General features: G+C 49.1%; 1 protein-coding gene across 1 annotated transcript in view; it reads left to right on the forward strand.

The window, feature by feature from the left end:
- Positions 1-12,737: 12,737 nt before the first annotated feature.
- Positions 12,738-27,109, forward strand: part of CACNA1H (calcium voltage-gated channel subunit alpha1 H) — a 419,417-nt gene continuing 405,045 nt past the window's right edge. The window contains exons 1-2 of the mRNA XM_084818118.1: positions 12,738-13,267; positions 16,996-17,312. Of these exons, the coding sequence (XP_084674244.1) occupies positions 17,011-17,312 (302 nt within the window). The 5' untranslated portion in view covers positions 12,738-13,267; positions 16,996-17,010. The remainder of the gene's footprint in view (positions 13,268-16,995; positions 17,313-27,109) is intronic.

Below are 27,109 nucleotides of genomic sequence, written 5' to 3' on the forward strand. Positions count from 1 at the left end.
ATTTATGAAGACATTTGAGAATTTTTTTATCGAAAAAGGGACCAAACAAGCTTCTCACCCATCTGCCCCAGCCAAATTGAATAGCTACAGTGATTCCCAGCACAGAGAAGACCATGACATACCTGCCTGCCGTAGATAAGGATGATGCAGGCATCTGGTTGGGGCTCAAAGCCTGGCAAGAAATTGCTGGTTCAGCCCCTCCCAGTGCCAGTCATAGAATCATAGAATCATAGAATAGTAGGGTTGGAAGGGGTCTACAAGGCCATCGAGTCCAACCCCCTGCTCAGTGCAGGAATCCAAGTCAGAGCACCCCTGACAGATGGCTGCCCAGCCTCGTCTTGACCGCCTCCAGTCTGGGAGAGCCCACCGCCTCCCTGGGTCATTGGTTCCATTGTCGTATTGCTCTAACACTCAGGAAGTTTTTCCTGATGTTCAGCTGGAATCTGGCTTCCTGTCACTTCAGCCCATTATTCTGTGTCCTGCAGTCTGGGATGATCGAGGAGAGATCCTGGCCTTCCTCAATGTGACAACCCTTCAAGGACTTGAAGAGCGCTATCATATCTCCCCTCAGTCTTCTCTTCTCAAGGCTCAACATGCCCAGTTCTTTCAGTCTCTCTTCGTAGGGCTTTGTTTCCAGCCCCCTGATCATTTTCGTTGCTCTCCTCTGAACCCTCTCCAGCTTGTCTGCATCCTTCTTAAAGTGTGGTGCCCAGAACTGGACACAGTACTCCAGATGAGGCCTAACCAGTGCTGAGGAGAGGGGAACTAGTACTTCCCAGGATTTGGAAGCTATGCTTCTATTAATCCAGCCCAAAAGAGCATTGGCCTTTTTTGCAGCTACATCACATTGTTGGCTCAGCTACAGCTTGTGATCTACAACAATTCCAAGATCCTTCTCTCTTGTAGTGTTGTTGAGCCATGTATCCCCCATCTTGTAATTGCACATTCGGTTTCTTTTTCCTAGGTGCAGAACTTGGCATTTATCCCTATTAAATGTCATTCTGTTGTTTTCTGCCCAGCGCTCCAGTCTGTCCAGATCACTTTGAATTTTGTTTCTGTCTTCCAAAGCATTAGCTATCCCGCCCAATTTTGCGTTATCTGCAAATCTGATCAGCATTCCCTGCACATCCTCCTCCAAGTCATTAATAACAATGTTGAAGAGCACTGGGCCCAGGACTGAGCCCTGTGGTACCCCACTTGTTACCTCTCCCCAGCTGAAGAAGATCCCATTGATAAGCACTCTTTGAGTCCGATTCTGTAGCCAGCTGTGGATTCATCAGTCCTTGGACCTGAGCTGTAGCTCGACTCGCCATGTGCTGACTTGGGCAAGCGTGCTGGTTCCCGGTCCCTCCATGAGCTGCCTGTCACCTAGAGGAAAAGAAGGAAGCACCTCCCCCCCCACTTGTTACAGCGGCGGCAGCGCAGGACAGGCTTACGTAAGTCTCTTGTATTTACATGAAACAACCAGCCTGTCCCTCACTGCTGCTGCTGCTGCTGCTGCTGTAGCAGGGGTAGGGGAGAAGAAGGGAGCACCCCTCCTCACTCCCCCACTGCAGTGCTGGCAGCAGCAGTGGGGCACCCCTTCAGCTGCCCATGCCTCGATGTGAGCCACCACCTTGGGCTAATCACAAAACCATCGTACACCTGAGAAAACACTTGCATGGATGGCCCACCAAGTGGAGTCTGGTGGCTCCGGTTTCATTGGGGCTGTGAATCTCTTCTAGGTTTCAGTCAGACCCAGCCGGAACTCTAAAGGAGCTGTCCAAAGGTGCAGAGCCCATTTTGGGGAGAGGGCGCAGCACCTTGGGTAGCTATTTTAGTGTTCTGGCTGGTCCTGATTGAAACCCAGAGCAGAACCACAGCCCCACCGAAATCGGAGCCACCAGCCTCCACTGGGCCCACCACCACACATGCGTACACAGGTCTATCATCATCTTGGCGCATGTGTTGCCCCAGCCGTGGAACTCTTAGGTTAGAGGTGCCAAGATAGTGATACATCAGACTCAAAGATTTGCTTACAAGGAGACTTTATTGAGTGACTTACAGCACGCAGGCGTACCCAATGGCTGGATCAGACAGCTTCTCTGAACCAAGAGCCATGGGGTACAATAGGTCTTATACCATACACGTTAGCAGCACAGCAGTAGCACGCGCCCCTCACGTTCATTCAGCATAGGCCAGAAGTGTTTGGTTCTCAGGCACAGTCACCTGTAAACGGACTTTGCTTCCCAGACACATCAGAGATAAAGACTCTCTCCTCATTAGCAAGGAATGCACCACAAAGGCTCTTATCAGCCTTTTGACCCATCTGCACATGCTCAGAGGCTTACTAGTATGGGAACTGCACCGATAATGAACTCAAGCAAGTGTTATGGATCTCTAGGCCCCTCTAACACTGCAAATGATGTGGCCACGCTCCTGGGGCCAATACAGTGCACCCCACCATGTGGAGAATGAAGGGAAGGTTGGCCTTCCTGCATCTGCCCAGTACTCAGCTTTCAACGGTGGCCAGACGCTGCCAGGAATCCCCCAAGCAGAGCGTGCAGGCAGCGCCCCCTCCAGCGGCAGACTGACTATGGAGAGGAAGATGCTGGGGCTCAGGAAACAGGGCCATTCTGCCAGCCCCGCTGAAAGACGGCTTTGTTTTTCCTCTTCCCTCCCCGCCCCTTTGTCCTTGTGCATCATGTCTTCCTAGACTGGATTGTAAGCCTGAGGGCAGGAACGGTCTTGTTTTACTGATTCCATACAAGCCACTCTGGGAGCCTTTTTTGCCCGAGGAACATGGTAGAGATACTCTGCATGAACGAACGCATTCACGTGGGTTTGTTCAGCTCTCCTGTTAATAGCCATCGAGAGACATACCCGCTGTGAATCTACCCAAATGTTTTAAGGCAGGGACGAGCGACTGGTGGCCCTCCAGAATTTGTGGGAATAAAGCTCCCCTCATCTCTCACCACTGGCTATGCTGGCTAGGGATGATGGGAGTTGTAGTCCAGCAACATCGGGAAGGCCACAAGTAGCCCACCCCTGTTTTAAAGCTATCTAAATAAGCAGCCATCTCCCCTGCCCCCATCTCATAGTAGCAAATTCCACCAGTTAAAGTGCAATCCTATCCATATTTGGACAGAAAAAAGTCCTACAACTCCCAGAATTCCCCAGCCAGCATGGCTGGCTGGGCAATCCTGGAAGCTGTAGGACTTTTTTCTTTCTTTCTAAACATGCATGGGATGGCACCCTTAATTGTGTGAAGGAGCACTTTCTTTTGTCTTCCCTGAGTTTTTTACCAAAACTCAGGGAAGCAAAATATATGGAAGCAAAAATTAAAGTTTCAGCACCATCTTATTCCTTGGCCTCTTGGGAGACTTTGAGTTCAAGTTCAGCATATTTATTGTTGGCCGCCATTTAGAAAACATACACATACACACTACAATGTACTTCCAAAACAAGCAAACCAAAATATGTGTAGCCCTGAAGAAAGGAATAGTAGAAACTACTTTCCATAAAACACATGGTCTTATGGGGGTGGGGGCAGGTATCCAAAATGCATCTATGGTTTCCATTATTTTCTTACTGTCTAATAAAAAAAAAAGTGAGCTTACTAGCAGGAGATGAATGCGTAAAGCATTTTATGAGGACATAAGAGACAAGATGCCTCTACTTTAATTACCACTAAAAAGAACATTGCCGGAGAATGGAAAGCCCGCTTCCCACCCCCTCCTGGTGCACAGTCATAGGATAATGTTCTAAAAAGCCCCTTTTAACCTGCCAAAATGTTGGCCTGCATTAGTGAAAATATAATCTAACCATGGCCACCTAACCTTTAGATTCAGTGGGATGGCATCCTGCCGTGGAAAATCAACCTTCTAGGTAAGCCTCAGCTGAATCGCAGCAGGCTGAGAGCCCTGCATTTTGCTGCAGTTCTTTCTCCTGGCATATGGCTGTTTGGGTCTGTAATGCAGAAGCAGGAGATCAGGGGTTTGGGGAAAGGCTGGTACCTGCCATGCCCCAAATCTTCTTCAGACGAAGAGCTGGAGCTCCCAGAAACAAACATCAAGGAGCAGCCCATGCCAGAAGAATAGGAGCCTAGGTCCTTAGGGCAGTTTGCCACAAGTCCTTCCCTGAAAGAGGGGGGAACTCCCCCTCTAAGACAGAGGCAGGGTGACCCCCTAGCCCCCAAGAGTGGCAGCGTCCCAAGAGGGAGGACAGAATGACCCCCGTGAGAAGGAGTGTTTGGTTGCAAAGGAAGACTCCTCCTGAGTAAAGGACTCCTCCTGAGTAGGGCTTTCCTCATGATGCGGGTTTTCCCCAAAAGCCTCAGATGTGCTGCAGCTGAGTCATAGAATCATAGAATAGTAGGGTTGGAAGGGGCCTAGAAGGCTGAGTCCAACCGCATGGTCAATGCAGGAATCCAAGTCAGAGCATCCCTGACAGATGGCTGTCCAGCCTCGTCTTGAATGCCTCCAGTGGGGGAGAGCCCACCGCCTCCCTGGGGAATGGGTTCCATTGTCATATTGCTCTAACAGTCAGGAAGTTTCTCCTGATGTTCAGCCGGAATCTGGCTTCCTGTCACTTGAGCCCATGATTCCGTGTCCTGCACTCTGAGTTGACGGAGAAGAGATCCTGGCCTTCCTCTCTGTGACAACCTTTCAAGTACTTGAAGAGCGCTATCCTATCTCCCCTCAGTCTTCTCTTCTCATCTCTTCTCAAGGCTAAACAGGCCCAGTTCTTTCAGTCTCTCCTCATAGGGCTTTGTTTCCAGTCCCCTGATCATCTCCATTGCCCTTCTCTGAACCCTCTCCAGTTTGTCTGCATCCTTCTTCAAGTGTGGTGCCCAGAACTGGACACAGTACTCCAGATGAGGCCTAACCAGTGCTGAGGAGAGGGGAACTAGTACTTCCCGGGATTTGAAAGCTATTCTTCTATTAATGCAGCCCAAAAGAGCATTGGCCTTTTTTGCAGCTACATCACATTGTGGGCTCATATTCAGCTTGTGATCGACAACAATTCGAAGATCCTTCTCGCTTGTAGCGTTGTTGAGCCATGTATCCCCATCTTGTAACTGTGCATCTGGGTTCTTTTTCCTAGGTGCAGAACTTGTAGCATTTATCCCTATTAAATGTCATTCTGTTGTTTTCTGCCCAGCGCTCCAGTCTATCCAGATCACTTAGAATTTTGTTTCTGTCTTCCAAAGTATTAGCTATCCCGCCCAATTTGTGTCATCTGCAAATCGGATCAGCATTCCCTGCACCTCCTCCTCCAAGTCATTAATCAAAATGTGGAAGAGCACTGGGCCCGAGTCCTGGGTGGGGTGTTGGAAGCACCAGCCTAGGCAGAGAGAGCTGCTGGAATAACATCTTTATCTCAGCTCCCACTAGTTTTCCTGACCTTGTTGCTTCCGTGGACTGACCTCTCATGCTGCTGACCCCTGGACTGCCGATACGAGCCTTTCTTGTGGATTGTGCTTGGTTTGCACTGCTTGCTTGGCTGGACTTTGGCTCCACTTCAGGCCCCACGTTTTGACTGCCTTTCTCAGGCCCGGCCCAATATAACTTGCTGCCTCAAATGACGCCTCCCCGCCTGCTCCTGCCCGCCTGCTCGCCCACCCACCTGCTTGCTCCCACCTTGTGCTCCTTCCCAGCCTTGGGTCTCCCACGAGGACTCAGCCAAACTCTCTCAAGAGACTCAGCCAAACTCTCGTGAGGGGCCACAAGACTTCAGCCAAACTCTCACAAGGCTGCCATGGCCATGATAAGGAAAAGCGGTGGCACACGACCGAGAATTCCACCCGCCGCTCTGTTGCTGGGGCTGGGGCAAGTGCCACGGTGAGGAAGCAGCTTGCAGAGCATTCCAGAGCCCCTGCTAGGGGTGGCAGGGAGTCAGTGGTGGGCCCTCCTGGTAGGGCTGGGGAGGGGGAGAACAGCGCAATTTGCCACTCTTCCCACTCCTCCACCTGATGCGGGCGCATGAGCTGGCATAGTGGTTGGGCCGGCCCTGGCCTTCTTTCTGGAGAGGTACTGCTGTGCTTTTGCTCTCTGCCAGCCTTCTGACTTTACTGAATGGGTTTGCCCGAGGACTGAGCTTGACCCAGCCATACTAGGACTAGGGGTGAACGAAAGTCACTTACCTTTTCTCGCAGCTTTTTCGCAGTGGGGGGGAGCGCTTCGCTGCTCCCCCCGCGAAGTTCAGGCCGGGGGGGGAGGCTTCCCGCCTCGCCCGGCCGAAATTCAGGCCGGGGAGGAGGCTTCCCGCCTCGCCCGGCCGCGAACACGAAAGTAAAAAAAAAAAAGTCCCCTGATAGGCTACGTGACGATTCACGTAGCCTATCACGGCTAGATCTGGAAAGTCAGCCGTGATAGGCTACGTGAATCGTCACGTAGCCTATCACGGGTGACTTAAAAAAAAAAAAGCACGTACGCGAATGGCGGCCCCCATAGGGAGCCGCCATTCGCGTTCCTTATTTAGTCGCTGTAGTCTACGTCAATGTTTACGTAGACTACGGCGAAAATAAGGGCAACGCAAATAGCGTTGCCCTTATTTTCGCCGTAGTCTATGTAAATCTTTACGTAGACTTCAGCGACCAAATAAGGAACGGGAATGGCGGCTCCCTATGGGGGCCGCCATTATCCGTACGCGCTTTTTTTTTTTTTAAGTCACCCATGATAGGCTACGTGATGATTGACGTAGCCTATCACGGCTGACTTTGCAAATCTAGCCGTGATAGGCTACGTGAATCGTCACGTAGCCTATCAGGGGGCGTTTTTGTTTTTTTCCTTTTATTGCAATGGCGGCAGCGGCAGCCGGTCGAAAGACCGGCTGCTGCTCCCGCCCCGCTCGAACACCCGCCGAACCGCCGGCCGGACCCACCGCCGGGAGGGACATTTAGTGAAGGTAAGTCCCGTCCCGGGGGGGGTGCGGGGGGGTTCGGAGGATTTCTCTGTTGGCGCTCGGCCCCCCGAAGTTTCGGGGAGAAATTCTCCGCCATCCCTACCGCCCTCCCCAGATTTCTCTGTTCCCTTTGAGCTTAGTTTCAATCCCTCACAAGCATCCAGGAGCAAAGATTTTCCCAAAAAAAATACATTGTCATGAGCTGCTGCTGCGGTAATTCTAAGCATGTTGGAGTGGTTTGGTCCTTAATGGCCAATTAAAAGCTGTTAGTTTTACACTGCCCTTTGCCAGCTCACTATTCTGTGACTGTCAGCTGATCCTAATAAATTGGACATTATACTACGTATTGCTGCTATTTGGTGTGTGGGCGTGTAGACACCCCCTCCCACAAGAGAGGCAGTGCGTAGTATAACATAGGGATGCTCGGGAAATCTGCTGTGGACTCAGATGAGGCCAGATTCCAAAGAATCCAACCTCCAGAATCCGTGGCGGACCAGCTGCACTCACCTCCAGATCCAGAGGAGTTCCCATGAGGTGACTCTCCGGCTTCCTATACAACAATACGCTTAATGGGGGCTGCCATTAGCTTATCGCAGGAAAGTTACAGCCGTAAATGGCATACTGTACACCATTTGCCACCATAAAGTGCTTACTGGCTGGGTCAAGCTCAGTAGTACATGCCCTGGTCTCCTCTCGTTTAGACTACTGTAATGCGCTCTATGCGCATTGAAGACATTCCAAACCTTGAAGACGGTTTGGAAGCTGCAGCTGGTGCAGAACGTGGCGGCTCGCCTGATTAAAGGCAGCTGCTGGTGTGATCACATCACTCCGGTGCTGAAGGAGTTGCATGGGTTACCAGTTGTTTTCCAGGCTAAATTCAAGGTGTTGGTTTTAACCTTTAAAACCCTATGCAGTTCCAGCCCAGCCTATCTCAAGGAGTGCCTCCAGCAACACCAGACAGGCCGCTCAACAAGATCAGCCTCAGATGGCCTTCTCTCTGTCCCATCAGCCAGGACAGCTAGGCTGGTGAGGACGAGGGAGAGGGCCTTCTCTGTGGTGGCCCTTCTCTGTGGTGGCCCCTACTCTGTGGAACTCCCTCCCTACGGAACTCCGCCATGCCCCCTCTTTAATGAGCTTCTGCCGCGCATTAAAAACGTGGTTGTTCAGGCATGCACTCGGGGTGGGTTAGGGTATTTTTAGAAATATGATGTTTTTAATGTAGAATTTTATTGTTTTAAACTGTTTCTAATATTGTACATCACCCAGAGTGGCTGGGTGACCAGCCAGATGGGCGATTAATAAAATACATACATACATACATACATACATAAATAAATAAATAAATAAAATACCTTTACCTACAAACCTCCATAAACAGCTTTACTTCAGGTAAAAGCCAGTGCTCAATGGCTGCAAATGGCATAAAAATGCCATTTATGGCTGTAATTTCCCTGTGATAGGCTAACAGCATCCACCATTAGCATCATCACATTTTATAGGAAGCCGGAGAGCCACTCCAGTGGGCACGGCAAGGCCCCAGAGGACTCTGCAGGGCCCCAAGCAACCTGACTTCCCCTGCAATGGACTCTCCCCAGACCAGACAGTGGGGGGTTCATACATCCCTAGTGCAACATGTACATGGGGAGGGAGACAGAGAGAAATGCGCAGCTGCCTGCAGTTTTGGACTCTCCTTGTGGGTGTGGCTATGGGAGCTGTTAGAATGAGCACCTGCCCATTGGTTGGTTCCTTTAGAGCTCAGACTGAAATCTGGAGTGGATTCACCGCCCCACTGGCATTGGCGCCACCAGCCTCCTCTGGCTTGCACATCAACATTTGCCACTATGGGATACGACATGAAAGTGTCGTATCCCATAGGAACATAGGAAACTGCCTTCTACTGAGTCAGACCATCTAGCCCAATATTGCCGACACCAACTGGCAGTGGCTCTCCTGAGTTTCAGACAGGAGTGTTTCCAGCCCTACCTGGAGATGCTGGGGACCGAACCTGGGACCTCCTGCATGCCAAGCAGGGGCTCCAGCACTGAGCTATGGGGTCCCATCCCGAGTCTTACCATGAGTGCATCTAGCCCCAGCATTTTCTACCAGTGCCAGTGGCTTTCCAGGGCCTCAGGCAGAGAGAGTCGTCCATCGGCTGGATGCAACCCGGGGCCTTCAGCATTCAAAGCATGCGTCAGGAACAGAGGAAGCAGGCTCTGACTGAGGCAGACCCTTGGTCCATCTAGCCCAGTCGTGCCTGCACTGGCTGGCAGCCATGGCTGTCCAGAGATTCAGACACAGATCTTTCCCAGCCCTAGCTGGAGATATTAGGACCTTCCACATGCAAAGTGTGTGCTTTACTATTGAGCTTTACCATTGAGCTACAGCACCTCCCTACTACTCAACAAATGCCCCAGCCCATGTAAGAAGTATCTCCTTTTTTCTGAGCTAGGAGCACCAGAAAGCCCCTTCCTTCCAGTCTTTTTGCTGGGGGCTTGACTCGTCCTCAGCCCTGGCTGCCCCTTCCTGGCTGCCCCTTCCTGCCCACACCCATTTCCTCCAGTCTTCTGCTCTACTAGACCCTCCCACTTCCAAGGGGCATGTCCAGAGGACCAGACTCACCTCACCAGGTCTCTCCTTCCTGGCATTGCCACCTCACCTTGCTTGAGCCCTGGTTGCATAAGGTCCTGCACTGTTGACCAGGCAAGGACTGAATGCCAAAGTCCCACTAGTCGGAGCAGGCCTGGGGAAGGACCCACAGCAGCAAGCCAGTCCATCTCTTGCATTCTAACTGGGAGCTGAACGAACACATGAATTAATAATTGGGGGGTGGGGGGCAAAATCCCTCCTCTGGCAAAATAAGCCATTGCTGATCAGGTGTTGCAGACAGGATGTCACTTTGGGGCAAGGCAAAAACAGCTGTACAAATAGTTGGACCTCAAGGACTCTGGACCAGCAATCACATGCCCAAGTCTAGTGAGGTATCTAGGCCTTCCCCACCCTGGTGCCCAGCAGATGGGCTGGACTACAACTCCCAGCATGCCCTAGATATATTTAGCACCCTCTTCTGGCATTCAAGAAGAGACAAGGAGTATGCAATACCAGTGACTGGCCAGCAGTATGAAGCCTTTGGATCGGCCAAGCCTGAAAAAGACACAAAAATCTTGGCTGGCCTTCTTCCCTGGTCTGGTCAATGGAACAGGAACTTGCCTTCCTCATCTCTGGACCGGAGAATCCACCCTTCAAGAACTGGCCATAGCAATGTATGGCATCCCCAGCCCCTTTGGCCCAGTCTGATCCTGACATTGGGCAAGCTTCATACACCCCCCGTTAAGTGGCCCTTCCAAAGGTCGGCTTGAACAGACCACAGCAGAAATCATTTCTAAAGGTCTGCCATGGCAGCAGCTGAACTTTACCATGTAGCCTTGACGTGCGATGAGGAATATCTTTAGAGATGGCTGTGTGCTGTTCTACCAAATGCACACTTTGGAAGGAACAAAAAAGTAAAAGGGTATGAAATGGAAAAGACTTTCTTTTGGGGAGACAGCCAAGAACATCTCATGACACTTGGAGACTACTCTTTTCCCCCATACTTTCCATTTGCAGCCAACCTCTCATTTTCTTCCTTTCTTTTTTAGTTCCAATCAAGCCAAGGTCATCCCCCCCCCCCGTGCTCAAAGCATAAAGCTATGTAAAACAGGAAAACAATTTCCATGAGCAAGGCATCCCCAAATCAAACACAATTCCTCCATTGCACTGAACAATTTTTCCCTAATTAGTTTTCTTTCTTCTTCTTAAGTTCCAGCCTTCTTCACATGAGTGTGTGTCCTTCAGTTCTGGGCTGTTCCTTTACTTTTCAAAATAATAGCAATAATAAGAGTATCATCACAGCCACATTGAGTTCATCACAACCTTTCTGCAGCATAAAACGTGTGTGTGTGGGCGCGCGCTTGCACTTGTATATGTGTTTGTATAGTGTTCTCCATTAGTCTTGGCTCTGTTCTAGAAGCACGCTGACCTCCATTTTCAATCAATTCTCAGTTATTAACCAGCAATGAATAGCAGTGGGCCTGCATTTGCAAATTGAATATTGCAGGTTATAATAAACCCATCTATTTTCAAAGGTCCCAGGTAATAATGCATCTGGTCGGGGGGGGGGGTCTTCCTTTTATTATTATTAAGCTTCTCTTCTGTTAAAACTCACTTCCTTGGAATAAAACCAAAGCCTATGGTATAATGGAATATTACCTGCTCCAACTGATTACCTGGTTATTCTGAATTGTAAGCCATCATAGAAGATCTGGTACACAAAACGGCTGCAGTTTAAAAGAATGTGCTTATTAATGTGTCCAAACCACTTTATTTACTTGACTGATGGGGGTTCTCTCCCCCCTCCTGGGGCACACAGAAAGAGGCACACACCCACATGTTACAGGAGAAAATGTATCCCCTGTAATTGGACTCTTGTGCCCCTTAAACTGGTCATTTGGGAGGGCTTCTGCCCTGAAAGACAGCCAAGAGATATTTTGAATGAATGAATGAATGAATGAATGAATAAATAAATAAATTGAAAGAATCTCCAAGCTAGCGGACACAGCCTCACTGTCCCCTGTTGGCAGTCAATGACACCCCCCTGCCATGGTCATAAAAATACAATGGACAAAACAACGGATCATTTGCTTTTTTTTTTAAGGATGATGCTTCCAAAATCTGGACCCTGGGGGGCCCTATCTCATGTAGGGCTGGCCCTTCCTAGAAATATCGGAATTTCTAGCTACTTAAAGATGGGGAGGGGGCATTCTTTAGAGTAACTTTATCAATTCATTCAAGTGGCCTGTGGGTCCCCACCACCACTGGGTGGGGGCGTGGAGAGAGTGTAAATCGGGGGATCGCATTCTCTACATGCCAAGGTTGAAAGTGACGAAAACAACACACCAGGTGAACGGAGAGCTTGAGTTTAAAATGTGTCTCCGTGGAAATCGCGATGGAGGAGCGTCCTCCGCTTCAGCATCCGCTGGAACCTTGCCCGACTTGATTTTCATCCGTGCACGCCGGGAATCGCGACTTCTACGATTTCAGCGAGGGCAGTGCCGACTTCAGTATGGGTAGTTGTCTGCAGCCCGAGGAGGAGATAAGCGATGGAGGCATCCCGTCTTTACTGGCCATCTTTCTGTGAACCCCACCCCCGGTGGAGGGCGAGGCTGGGTTACCCAGCGATGGTCCCTGAAGCTCGCAGCTCCACCCGCCCTGAAAAAAATTAAAAAATCCTTTCCCTTCCCGGGAACCGTCTGAGCACCTAGGCGGGGTTAACCCCCTCCTCTCTCTCCCCGCAGCGCCGCTGAACTTCTGAACCGCCTGCAGCCTGACCTTCACCGCGCAGCAGCGCCGGTTGCGAGAGAGAACAAAGGGAGAAGGGAAAGTGAGAGAGACAAGTGGGGGCGGGGAAGAGCATTCGGCAGTTCGGGGTAGAAAGAAAAACGAGCAAACCCCACCCAGCCCTCTTAAACACGCGCGCGCGCGCGCACCCCCGATTCCATCCCATTTATACGCACTGGGTTGGAGGCACACGCCGCCTCTCCGAGCTGCGGAGAAGGTACGGTGCGCCCTGGACCCCGGCCACCTCTTGGTTCTCCCAGGCCGTGTGCCCGGGGTACTTTTACGCATGGCGCTCTCTCCAAAGCGCACGGCCAGGCCCGGCTCGCCAGCTCGCCGCTGCTTAGCTGGGTGGGATCCTTTTCTTTTCTCTCTCTCGGAGCTGGGATTCCAGCGGCTTTCCAGGCTCCCCACCCCTTTCCCGGGGTTTCTCCTCCCCTTTTCTCTTCCTTCCCTCCCCCCGGTTAAGTCTTGAAGTTTCCAGTGTGCGCAAAAGCGAAGCGCTCTCCGGCTCCGTGGGGTTCTTTTCTCTTTCGCTCGCTCGTATTTATCCATAGTCTTTTCTTTTTTCCCTTTTGCAAAGGATTTTGTGGAAGTGGCTGACTGGCTGCCCTCACCCCCACCCCGATTCTTGGTGCAAGGGGGACCGGAGCCAGGGTCGAAGAGGAATCACTCGCACGTTGCCCATCCTTCCAGGGGGACCACAGGAAAAGGGGGGGAGGAGAGGGGGGACCACTGGAGCTGAGGGGAAGAAAAGAGACACGGAATGCCTCGGGGGCGTAAAGGCACGGGTGGCTTCGCTGCCTGAACCTCTTCTAGGCCACCCCCACCCCCGGAGCTGCTCGTGGGATTGACATAGCTGGAGACCTCCTATCCCCACGGGAGGAGGTGGGAGGGGAGAGATCCGGCGCTCTCCTCTCGGAGTCCTTGAAAGTAGATTTTGCTGCCTGGTCTCATGTGAACGGCAAGACACGGCTATGCGTGTGGGAAGCCAGAGGTCCGTGAAACTAAGGTAAGACAGGAGCCCCCTCCTCACCCCACCCATACCAGCAAAAGAAGAAGAAAAATGGGACCAGCCAGCCTCCCCTCCCCCCCAATGCAGCCCGTTTATTCAAGAGTAGAACCCATTCGAGTCCAATCGGGCTCAAGTCCGCGTGTACAGGACCCTGTGCAGACTTACTTGGGAGTAAGCGTCATCCCTGACCTCAGCGGGCCTTACTTTCGAGTAGACGTGCGGAGAACTGAGCGGTGAGGCTAACCCACGAGCTCTCGTCCCCTCCTTGGGGGCGAGGGGCTTCGCAAAATAAAATAAATGCCAACCAAGCCGTTACGGTCTCCCCTCCCCTCCCCAGTTCTCATTTTGCTCCTCCTCTCCCACCTCTTTCTAAAACTAGAAGCTCAAGGTTAGGGACCCCCCACCCCCACCCCCCGCACGTACACGCGCACACACACTCCCTTCTTTTCTCCTCTGCCTTTTCCTAGCGAGATGCGCTTCGGAGTCGGGCTTCTTGGACGTCACGGTCATTTTCACACCTTCCCATTATTATTATTAATATTTTGTTAAACACCTTTCACTTTTCGGGTGTAGAGCGGGAGGGGCGCGGATGAAAGAGCCTGCCGTTTGGGATCCACCCGCCGTTCTTTTCACCCCTTTCAGAGAGAAGAGAAGAGAGAGAGAGAGAGAGAGAGAGAGAGAGAGAGAGAGAGAGAACCCGTTGGGTTCAAGAGCAGGCTGGGAGTGGAGAGGAGAGAACAATGAAGCACGAGGATTTCCCTTTCTCTTGCTCTCCTTTTTCCTGTATCTATCCATCCCACCTTCAGGTTTCTCTTCCTTTATTAACCCTTTCCTCTCCCCCACCCCGAGCTCTCTCCTCCGCTCCCATGAACTCCTTCCTTTCTCCCAGCTCCCCGTTTCACTTGCCTGTAACCCTTTCCTTCATCCCTTCACAGCCGCGTTTCCTAACCCTTCCACTGTTTCTCACCTCTCCCTTCCTCCTGTCCACAGCACCACGGTGCCAACTTAGATTGGAAACTCCTCGGGGCAGAGACCCGTCTCTCTGTAAACAACCACGTATATTGAAGGTGCTTATAAATAATGGTGATAGTTTATCTTCCCTTCCCTCTCCCCAGCCTCCTTAACCCCTTTCATTCCTCCCCCAACCCACAAATACCCAGTTCTCCCTCTCTCATGAAATTAGAACTTGGGGACATTCAGTGACTTGGATGGGTTTTAGATTGGAAGGAAAATCCCTCCTTCGCACAATGTGTGATTAACTCATGGGACTCACTGCTGCAAGAGATTAGAGATCTCTAATCTCTGCAAGGTTTAAAAGGGAATTAGATAGATTCATGGAAGAGAAGCCTACCAATGGTTACTAGCCATGACAGCTAAATGGATCCTCCAGCTTCAGAGGTAGTATGCTCCTGGATACCAGTGGCTGGGGACGTGCCTCCAGAGAGGGCTGTTGCTGCACGGCCTGCATGGCTGGAAACGGGATGCTGGGATAGATAGACCATATTTTGGCCTTGTCCATCAGAGAATGTTAAGAACATAAGAGCCCTGCTAGATCAGACCCAGGGTCCATCTAGTCCAGCATAATTCTGTTCCCACAGTGGCCAACCAGTTGCCCATGAGAAGCCCACAAGCAGGCCAGGAGTGCAACAGCACCCTCCTTCCCGCCCATGTTCCCCAGCAACTGGTACACAGAGGTAGACTGTCTCCAATCCTGGGAGAATATTTGTATTTTCTTCCATTTTTCCTCCGTCATCCTGTTTGCACCTCTCTCCTCTGATCCTCCTCTGACATCACACCCACCCCTTAGCATAGAGTTCTTCACTTTCTTTGCCCTTCTGTTGTGGCTTCACATGCAAAGCTAAAGAAAACTCCAATAAAGAAAATGGCATATGAATATTTTTAATGCGGGACAGGGAATGCGGGAGAGAAGCTGGACATGTCCAAAGTAGATTTTACATTAGCATTAAATGCCGAACCAAGAGAAAGTGTGTGGGTGGATGGATAGCTTGATTGATAGATAGATAGATAGATAGATAGATAGATAGATAGACAGACAGACAGACAGAATATGAAAATATGTCCAGAATGGTCTTCTTTCATTCTTTTTGTCCTTGCTGCTGCTTTATTTGCCTCTCCTAAGGATCCATAAAGCACACGTAACTACCTTCCAGAGGAAATTTTGCCAGTCTTGGGACAAAGACAGTTGTAACCATTTAAGTCTGGTGCAATAAGTTTTGAACCCCCATATAGGGCTCTGAAAATAGCAGGGGAGGGTTTACATTCTTTCCACCAAACCTACAGCCAAGCTGATGCATGCTTACTCAGAAGTAAGGGCACCCACTACATGTTATGTTAAGAGCTCTGTGTTTGGAGTTCCTATCACAATTTCCCCTTTCACAGCTAATAGCAGCTTGGGGAGCAGGGGGAATGTAATCTGGATTGGGACCATGATGTGTGTATGTGGGAGGGGGAGGTTAGACCTCCTGCCCCTATGGTTTTGATCCAAAACAGGCCCCTCTGTGGCTTCTTTTACACAAGGAAAGTTATATTGAGAGTGCCAAGTGTACATGTAGTTTGGCCCTAAGTCTTTCAGAGTTCAAGGGGCTTACTACTCCCAACTAACTCTACATAAGAGTGCAGCCTTAAAATTGCACCATCCATCTTCATCCTGACCCACATTCTTCCAGTGTGGCTTCCCTTGATATGCCTATTGATTAGAAATTGGCTGCCAGGGATACATGGCTTGGGCCAAATTTGCTTCCCCAAAAAGAGAAACACAAGAGGGGAATAGGTTAGCAAGATTGGGGGCAATGGAATCATCCCATGTGGGGTGTTGTGTTCAGACAGGACTTGTTCTACTACCCTCCACCAAACTACGTGCTCCCCAGGACTACCAATGTTCCACTAACACCCTACACCACCCCTCCCAAATCATCTTCAGTTTCTCTTTGGTGACATTCAGTGTCAACTCTGTATTTCCTCCTCTGCCTGCTTCACTTTTCTTGCCCTTCTGTCTTTCCACCCCACTTTTTTTTTGGGGGGGGGATTATTCTTTCTTTTTCTCCCCCCACTCCCTTTCATTCTCTCACTCTGCACCACATAAACAGAAGTTGGTTTTAAATCCATTCAGCTGCCATGGCTTAACCCCACCCCCAAATGATGCTCTGACTTGGATTCCTGCACTGAGCAGGGGGTTGGACTCGATGGTCTTATAGGCCCCTTCCAACCCTACTATTCTATGATTCTATGGCTCTGTAGCTTTGTGAGGTTGTGGAGAATGTTCTCCCCTCCCACCCCACCCCTCTTCCAACTGCAGTTCCCAGGTGATTCCCCCCCCCCCGCTTAAAATCACAAATGTTGCATTGGGTTAAACGCATAGTGTAGACACACCTTCCGGTTCCTCTTGCACCCTTGATCCGCAGAGGCTTCTGGCTTAGCAGAAGAGCATGTGCTTTGCATGCAGAAGGCTAGGTTCATTCTGTCCTTGGCATTTACAGTTAAAAAGATCTGAGATGTGTGATGGAAATGACTATATGGCTGGTCAGAGTAGACCGTACGGGGCAAAGTGCTTTCTTTCTGTTCTCCAGCAGGTAGCTTAAGGCCCCCTCCCTGGGTGTCCTAAAACCCTCTGACCAAAGTCTTCTCACCTAGCTGTTGTCTGAGGGCACTGCCCCCCCCCCCACAGCTCCACACCCTTCCTCATCTTGTACTGTTGCTCCCCACAGGTGTCGGCTGCTATCATGACTGATGGCGGGAGAAGAGAACCCTTTCAGCCACTGGCGAGCGACGAGGTACGGGTACCCATAGCCCCTGGCACAGCCACCGGTCAGGCACCCCAGCCTGGGGAGGAGAAAGATGAGGACACCCTCAGTGCTTGTAAATCCATCCAGGACAGTCTGGCCTCGGCAGGATCGTCCACCCGGGATCCAGCCCACGAGGGAGAGAACCAGATCCCTTACCCTGCATTGGCCTCCACCGTCTTTTTCTGCCTCGACCAGACAACCCGACCGCGGAGCTGGTGTCTCAAACTGGTCTGTAACCCATATCCTTTCCTCCCTGACCTGGGTGGCCTCAGGTTGTTGTTGTCATTCGTTTTACAATGTAAGTTCCATCAACCTTGCCTTCTGACTTTGGATGCTGGATGGCGAATGCATCCCATTAGTCGGTTGTTTTGTTTGATAGTCTCCACATCTCCAAATGGGTCAATAATTTCGCTGGTCTCCTCAACTGGATTCGCTTTGTGGATAGTTTGGGTTGAACCCATCACTTTGTTATTGGTTACATAGGCTTAATTTTCTGAAATCTGGAAGGCAAAGAGAGAGAGACCAAATAAGGTTTTCTCAACGCGCTCATATGCTGAGAGTGCCAGGCTGGAGAGGATGGTGGCTTCTGGTGTCATGCTTTGGTGGGAGTACCCAGAGAAGATGGCTTCCTTGGCCAAGCAGGGGTTGATTCTAGTAATTTATGTAGTGACAAAATGAATGGGTTGTATTTGGTCTTGCCAAATCCAGACCAAGTGGTTTGTTTCTTTTTTACACTACCCTGCAAAACACACTGGCAAATGAAGTGAGAAAGTATATACTTCCGGTGCACACCCACCGGTGCCTGTGTTTTATACTACTACTTCAAGAGCATTACCCCTAAATACATTGGCTATCTTTGGGTGAACTCTTATGACATCAAGAGGTGACTTTTTTTTCTTCTGTAGGCATGGTGGTGTCCATGGAATCCCAGAGAGCTTCAGCTATTGGGTGGTACAGAATTGTAATAAATAAAACAATAATTCAGCGGTGCATACTTTTTAACCATGTTACTAGTGGGAAAAAGTAGGGATGTGTAGCCCTCATGTAAGGCACCTTATAGAGCATGCAAGAAAAGGGAATCTTACCCCACTGGCATAGGAATGGAAGGGGGGTTCAGCTGTCACCCTGTATCCTCCCTTTTCCCTGGTAGTGTCCCCTTTTGGAGTGTCAGGGGAATCAAGTCATCCCAGTGAACCTGTGGTTTGTCTGCCACTTCCTTCCTTTCCATCTTTCTGCTCCCATTTCTCAGTCCTTTATGCCAGACAGGTCCAATATCAGACTTCAAGCCAGACAGGCCCAGTATCAGACTTGGGCAGTTGCCAGTATCCCAGTGCTCTGGATGAGCTGGCTGGGAATGATGAGAGTCATAGTCCAAGACATCTGGAGTCCACCAGGTTGGTGGAGGCTGCGGTAAACAATACTTAGCTAGAAGGACTGAGGGTCAGACGTGGTAGAAGACAGGCGCCTAATTCTCTCAGTCCACGCTGCAAACCATTCCTCATTTCATAAACCTCTATCATTTGCCCGCCATGTTTGGACAACTATTTCTACAACTAAAAATCCTCAAAAACGCTAGCCTTCCTTGGCAGCTAGGTACCCCAACTCCCTTGATGCGTTGAGTTTGGAGTGGGGAGCACCAGCGAGGAGCACCGTGTCCAGTGGGGAACACCAACGTGCACTTTTTGGTGTGGGAATGCCAGGCCCCATGCAGTCTTCGGTTTTTGCCTTGCTCTGTCATCAAGATGTAGGCAACAATTTTCCGCCAGGACATGGGGTCAAATCCCTGCATTGGATTGAAGAGTGGACGGGAGGTACACGGTTCGGGGCATCTTAATGTTTGGAGGATGGCTGCTGAGTTCATGTGAATGGAATGGGTGAATGCGAAGTTCCCACTGGGTAGGAGTATCTCCCACATTGCTTTCTTCTTATGCCTGCCTGGCAAATCACAGTCAAGTTTTTGAGTGCTATGAAAAAAGCTCCAAGGAGATGGAGAACGGCAGGGAAGCTCTGATTGTCTATGTAAGAGGACTTAGGAGATGCTGGTTGATTTGTAGGCTGGAAAAGAATATGGATAGATGGACAGACAGACAGATCTGCAAATGGGATTAGCTTTTGACCTAAAGTATGTCTGTACCTTGGCTCTTTTAATGCGGATGTATTGAACTGCGTGGTGTTGTGGCACGAAGAAGGGCCTGGAATGTAATGCACAGGATCTCCTGATTTGGGTGGCTGATGCCAGTGTGTGCTTCAATAACGCACCAATATATTGTAGTCTTTCAGAGTTATGAAGGTGGCACACACAAGCACACGCACACACACACGCACGCACACGCACGGATTTCAAGCTGGAAGGAGACTGGCTATTAGCTAGTGACAATGGTTTGATTTGGGCAGCTGGTGTGTTCTGGTTGTTGAATGTGTGAAGTAGGGCTGGACAAGTAGGGATCTGTTAGTTTAGGTCTTTCTCGGTTTCTTTTTTCCCCAGTCTTAAATTCAGTTCATCCTGAACTTTGAGGGTTGTTAAAAGAAGTTTGCATGAACAATATTGCATGTTTTTTGTGTGCATTTCTCCAAATACACAAATTTTGGCATGCAATTTTGGCCAATATACACATTTTTTGGCAAGCTGTTTCCAAATACAATGTAGTTTTGAAAGCTGTTTTTACTAATATATACAGTTTGGGATGCACTTTTGATTGATTGGAGAACTCCATAACAAAATTTGGAGAACTGCAGATTTCAAAGAACAGTTGAATTTTGATTCGCCTATTGGCTTGAAACTGCAAAATTAGGCAAGTGTGCATTTACATGGCCATCCTGGATGGAGGGCTGATGGAAGTTGTAGTCCAACCCAGTTGGAGCGCACCAGGTTGGGGAAGGTAGTCTAAGCAGATTAGCAATGGGTCCCAAGCAGAGAAACCTCATTCCAGTCCCATTACTCGAGATGTTCTTAACCGGAAATATGCAAGGGGCGGGTCTTTGCTGATTTTTCAGTGCCATGCAAATGCCTTTTTATTCTCACAGGCCTTTTAACTTGTTATACATTCTACTGCCCCAATGTATCTTACAGGTATATCTTAACAGTTGTGTGTTGTTGCTCTTCTATCTCCGTGGATTTTTTTTAGCATTGGCTGTTATTGATGTTTTAGTCTTTGCCATTTTAAATGGGGTTTATGGCTGCTCTTAGGGGGGTTTTATTGTATTTAACTGGATTTTATTGATTTCACAGTGTTTTATTTTATATTTATACACATTGCCCTGAGAGCTTCGACTATAGGGCAACTCACAAGGTGAATGAGTGAATATCCTGCTTGAAAACATGCACTACCGCTAAACAATGGCTCCACTCTGCATTTTGCCCTTCTTTTACATTGTTAAAATTTACATTATCTGGACGGTCCAAAGTATGTATTTGAAATCTGTGCCTGCTTCTCATGTGCTGCTTGGCTCACTTCCTTGAGCCAGGATGGGAGCTTCTCTCTGCTTCACAATTACCTGAGACAAGCAGGGCTCTGGGTTACATGGATCAATGATACAGGATGCTTGCCTGTAGGCCTAATCTGGCATTCCAGTCTGGCGCATGGAGCATCCTGGGATTCCTGCAGAGGGGGAGGCTTGCTCTTCCTAGGATATGGGCTTGGCAGTAGTTACATGACAGGCAGGGCATGTTAGAGAGTAGGGATGCTGAAGAAATTTGAAACGGACTAAAATGAGCTTGGATTTCGAAGAATCTGACCTGCGGAATCTGCTGCGGAGTGCATCCCTCAGGCTTCCCAGAGTCCATGGACTTCCATGTGTGTGTGTTTTTTAACTTTCCTGAAATTTATGCATATTTATTTGTAGGAAAATATGTATGTTTCTGCTGAGGAAAAGATGAATGGAATGGGGGACAATATGCTAAATGTTATGTACTATGGTAAAATATGGACATTCTTACGAAATCTCTTATGGAATTATTTGCAAATTTTTCTGCATTACAAAATGTTCACATCCATCCATGAATGGACGATGGATCAAAAGGTGCCTGACAATCCGCGAAACACAGACGGAGCAGATTTTACACATAGGGATATGTGCACCGACCCCCCATCTGGGTTCCCCAGGTGCCGGCCCAGCCCCTGCCCCCGCTCGCTAATCCCCAGACCGGGCTTGAGTCCCTCCCGCACTCGGCAAGCAGCCGCATTCACCCTAGGTGCCTCGTCGAGCTCCAGGGTTGCAATATTTTGAAAAAATTAAATGGCGATTGCAGAAATGTGCATATTTGTGTATGGATTAAAATGAGCATTTTTGCAAGTGTCCATATTTGCATATGCACGATAATCCACATTTTTGCAAATGTGCATATTTGCGCATGCATGAAATGCACATTTTTGCCCACGTGCAAATATGTGCATTTTTGTGAAATGTGCATTTTCATGCATACACAAATAGGAACATTTGTGCAATCCCCATTTTATTTTTCAAAAAATGGCAACTGTGGGGCTCAGCAAGGCTGCCAGGGTGAGTGCAGGCCACTCACCAAGCACGGGCAGGGGGCAAGTGGGGGCAGGGGCTCAGGGATGCGGGCAGGGGGGTTCTGCCAGATTCCAGGACAGAATCAGGCTCCCATCCCATCCCATCCCATCCCATCCCATCCCTACTTACACAGCCTGTACATCCCTAGATGTATGGACTGTGTAAAATCCTCTCCATCTGTGTCTGCAGATTGCCAGGCACTTTTTGCTCCATCATCCACTCACAGATGGATGTGAATTGTTTTTTTCTGTCATGCAGAAAAATACGCGAATAATTCTGTCAAAGGTTTCATAACATAATTTACCTTGGTACATAGCATTTAGTCCCTCATTCCATTCAACTTTTCCTCTGGAGAAACTTGCATATCTTCCCACAAATAAATACGCGTAAATTTCAGGCAAGTAAAAGAATCACCCGAAAGTCCACGGACTCCGTGCGGCGTGAGGGGGTCGCTCTGCAGCGGATGCCGCAGATCGGATTCTTAGAAATCCAAGCTTATTTTAGTCCATCTCGAATTTCTCCAGCAGCCCTTGCTGTCTGGGAGAGAGCCAGGGCTAGCTCAAGCTATATTGCTGACTTGGATGAAGATGGATTTTGCTGAATCTACCCTGCATCTTGTTGTATCTGAGGTGGGGTGTGTGTGTGTGTGTGTGTGTGTGTGTGTGTGTGTCCACATGCACTCCTTAAGGGGTTTATTCTGGGGAGGGAGCTACAGTTCAGAAAAGCATGGTGGGTGAATGGGTAAACCCCATCCAGACTCTTCCAAGGTTCTGGTTTGGCCAAAGAATTGTCTTCCTGGTTAAGATTTTCTTGAGCATCCCAGTCTAGAACGCCTCATGAATTTGGATGCCCCAGATACCACTTTGCACTGCCTGTTGAGTTGGGCTGGCCCTGGGCTAGGCTGGGCCAGGCAGGATCTCATGATTTCTCATCAGCCCAAGATTCTTTCAAAGCACTACAGGTTTTAACTCCTTTGACAGGCATTTCTTCTTCCCAGGAAACCATGCAAATTGCAGTTTGCAAGGAGAACACTAAGCACTTTCTTAAGAAAATGATCAGTACGTTCACTGATCAACACCCATTCTTAAGTTTCTTTCAGGAAAACCTCAACTTGTAAAATGATATCAAGCTGATAGTTTCACAGTGTGGGTTGAACTCCCCTCCCTCACTGCCCCCATCTCTGTTTGTCTCCCCATTTTTATCGCTTGAGGGAAGAGAAGCCTGCACATGGCACTTTATGAAGCACAACTGAAAAGGCCTCTGCCCCAACAAGTGTGCAATCTAAAATCCAACACCAGGAGATAACAGAGGGCAGACACAGGAAGGGGAGGTTCATGCGTTAATTTCCAATACATTGTTGTTGTTGTTTATTCGATCAGTCGCTTCCGACTCTTCGTGACTTCATGGACCAGCCCACGCCAGAGCTTCCTGTCGGCTGTTGCCACCCCCAGCTCCGCCAAGGTCGAGTCCGTCACCTCCAGAATATCATCCGTCCACCTTGCCCTTGGTCGGCCCCTCTTTCTTCTGCCTTCCACTTTCCCTGGCATCAGCATCTTCTCCAGGGTGTCCTGTCTTCTCATTACGTGGCCAAAGTACTTCAGTTTTGCCTTTAATATCATCCCCTCAAGTGAGCAGTCTGGCTTTATTTCCTGGAGGATGGACTGGTTTGATCTTCTTGCAGTCCAAGGCACTCTCAGAATTTTCCTCCAGCACCACAGTTCAAAAGCATCTATCTTCCTTCGCTCAGCCCTCCTTATGGTCCAGCTCTCGCAGCCATAGGTTACTACGGGGAATACCATTGCTTACACTATGCGGACCTTTCTTGTCAGTGTGATGTCTCTGCTCTTCACTATTTTATCAAGGTTTGTCATTGCTCTCCTCCCAAGAAGTAAACGTCTTCTGATTTCCTGGCTGCAGTCAGCATCTGCAGTAATCTTTGCACCTAGAAAGACAAAGTCTGTCACTGCCTCCACGTTTTCTCCCTCTATTTGCCAGTTCTCAATCAAGCTGGTTGCCATAATCTTGTTTTTTTTGAGGTTGAACTGCAACCCAGCTTTTGCACTTTCTTCTTTTACCTTCGTCATGAGGTTCCTCAGCTCCTCCTCGACTTCACTTATTGGTTTTTAAGTGATTTTTATGGAAAAGGTATGCTAAAGATGCCAAGATATCATGTTAATATCTTCCTGACCTCAACGAAGTGAAGTGGGCTGGGGCCGGAAAACATTAATGTAACCTTGGCTGGGAATTATGGGAGTTGCGGTCCAGCACATCTGGAGGGAGCCAGCTTGGCGAAGGCTGCGTGGATGCAATGACATCACCTCGCTCTCCCCATTGCTGGAGAAATACTGGCCAGGCTGTCATTTAGGGCCAGGCTTGGCTTGCCCCCATCTTCCAGAGCTGAGCATGGCTGCAGATGCCAATAATGTGAACCAGGAACACTGTAGCCACCAGGAATGGGGGATGTCTGCGTGATACCTGCCAGGCAACTGCAGCTTAGATCCCGCCAGCATTACGATGAGCATTATTTATTAATATGGTGATTATCGATCTCACTTTAGTTAAGCAATGAAACTTGTGTGTGCGTTAAAGCAGCTCATCCTTGCCTCCCTTGGCAACAAGCAAGAGGAAGGGGGCTGTCTACACAGAGATGGCAACCCATAATAATCAATTACCAAGAGCAGTCAGTGGAGAGAGAGAAAGAGAGAGAGAGAGACCGCACCGGTTTTATGAGTTTCATTGTCCTCTCGCTTTAGCTATTTGTTCTCACTGGCCAGTCTTGTCAGTGTAATAACTTTGTGAAGGCTTGGAGGCAGCTGCACCAGAAGGGAGCCACGAATGGTGCAAGGGCCAAGCCACCATCTTGTCAGGAGTACTACTAGCATGTAGTACACTAGGAGTACTACTGGATGTATGCTAGTACTACTAGCATACATCCAGCCCAGGAGAAGTGAAGGCTTGCTGTGACCCCATCAGAATTGGAGCTCAGCTTCCTTCCCGATCTCCCTTCAGGTCCTGAAGGGCGGAAGTCTGTACTTTGCTGAGTTCCCGAGCAGGATTGGAGCCCAGGCTTGTTTTTCCTATGAGAGAACAATAGGATAGGCAGAACCAGAAGCATGATAATACTAGAACCCAAGGTCATCCCATGAAGCTGGTTGGTGGGAGATTCAGGACAGATCAAAGGAAGGACTTCTTCACACAGTGCAGAGTCAAACTATGGAATTCACAACCACAAGATGTGGTGATGGCCACCACTTTGCATGACTTTGAAAGGGGGTTAGATTTATAGAGGGGAAGGCTATCAATACCTACGAGTCCTGATGGCTCTGTGCTATCTCCAGTGTCAGTGATAGTATGCCTATGTACACCAGTTGGTGGGGAACATGGGCGGGAGGGTGCTATTGAGCTCATGCCCTGCTTGTGGGTTCCTGGTCAACAGCCGCTTGGCCACTGTGTGAACAGAATGCTGGACGAGATGGACCCTTGGCCTGATCCAGCATCAGGGCTCTTATGTTCTTATGGCAACAAGGCTAAAATTAGCCACTGCAGCTTTGCAGTTTGGTTTCTGTTCATTTGTCTCCACTGGGCCAGAGCATAGGAAGTATGAACAACAGCTGAAAACATGTGCACATGAATCAGTCCATCGAGTCCAAGGTTGTCTGACTGGCAGGAGTTCTCCAGGGTCTCCAGTGGGCTTTCTTCCCAGCCCTGCTGCTTAAGATCCTTTACCCCCAGCCTTCCCCAAACTCCTGCCCTCAAGACGTTTGGTCATGGTCAATGGTCAGGAATGCTGGGAGTTGTAGTCCAACACATTTGGAGGGCACTAGGATGGGGAAGGCTGAAATAGAGAATGCATGGCTTCGAACAAAGAGAACACACAGACTCCCTCTCCATCACTGTTAGCGTCTTCTTAAACATGTGTGCCTGGGTAGTCCTCTGGGTATGTAGAAACCACAACCTTGTTCTCGAGAGGCCCCATTTCACTTGCAAAATGATCAGCACGTAGACCACCAGAGTTCAGTATTAGAGGGAATGATTTCACCCTTTATACCATATGAACTGCCACCTCTTTGTTCTTATGCACCAGTCTTCCAGTTGTAAGCACACTTTAAAATCCCAACCTGAGATGCAATTTCAATGTGAGATTCAATGTAAATAAGTGTAAAGCGATGCACCATAGAGTGAAGACTCCCAGCTTTACGTGCATACATGCTGATGGGGCCTGTGCTGAGCTGGCGATGACTGACCAGGGAAGGGATCTTGATGTTGTCATGAATAACTCGATGAACATGTTGACTCAGTGTGCAGCAGCTGTGGGAAAAAGGTAAATTCCATGTTGGGGATCATTAAGAAAGCAACTGAAAATAAAACTGCCAATATCATATGCCCTCATTCAAATCTATGGTTGCAGCCACACTTGGTATACTGTGTACAGTGTGGATCACCACACCTCAAAAAGGATACTGTGTTGAGCTGGAAAAGATGCCGAAAGGGGAAACCCAGATGATCAAGGAGCTGGAACAACTCCCCTGTGAGCAGGGATGTGTGAATTAGCAAAACTCGAGCTTGCCGAACTTTTCCGAATTCCATCTCGAAGCTCATTCCGACTTGACTCTGTATCAGATTGCAAGCTTGTTGTTGCTGGCTTTTTCGCACGAAAATCTGTGCATATGTTTATGCATATTTCTCTAAATGCACACATCAATTGTGTGCATCTTTAAAATGTACGCATTCTTCTCCCATTGATTAAAGTGCATTTGTGTGCAATTTTAAAACGTACACTTCTTTTCATGTGCATTTTCCAAATATAAGCATGCTGTCGGGCACATTTTTGTGGGTCCGCAAATGACACTGCACTGCAGGCTCAGAATTACAGACTTCAACTGTGGAATGTGTCCAAGTCTGTGTTCGATCCGGATGGTGCAAACTGGGTGAATCTGGATCAAAAATGAACTGAAACAAACTTCTCATGCATCCCTATCTGTGCAGAAAGATTACAACAAACGATGCCACCTGTGTAATTAGCCAGATGAACCTCACTCATTTGTGATGCTCCCCTTTCTAACATGCCTGGAGTGGTGGTTTCAGACATCAGTATTAAGTTTGGAATTGATCATGAGCTTCTGAGCATGTGCACTCTGTATCTGAACAATGCCATTTCTGTGCATATGCTGCATTGATTGGATTAACCCTTTCCCTGCCTAGTCTGGTGGTGCTTCCCTCCTCACTGCTGGTGCTGCTTCGGCTCTGTGAGAAGGAGGAGAATTTGGCACCCCTAAATTCTTCATTGCCCCACCTTCTCCTTAGCAGCTTCCCTCATCGTCGCCACCCCCCCTGCAGCTCTGGCTCTGAGGTGGCACGGTGCACTTTCCAACGACAGCTACCAAAATGTGCTTCAGTACAATGAATGCACAAAAGCTCATCTACAGGGATAGAGAGTGCACTTTGAGGGAGAACTCTCCTCCGAGCCTGCATGGGTGAGTTTGTTTTTTTCTGTGTAAATAACAAACCCACCTGGGGTAAG

The sequence above is a fragment of the Heloderma suspectum genome, chromosome 12 (assembly GCF_057233095.1).
Source record: "Heloderma suspectum isolate Gila_16-S chromosome 12, 16-S_ref, whole genome shotgun sequence".
In the NCBI taxonomy this organism is placed as follows: Eukaryota; Metazoa; Chordata; class Lepidosauria; order Squamata; family Helodermatidae; genus Heloderma; species Heloderma suspectum.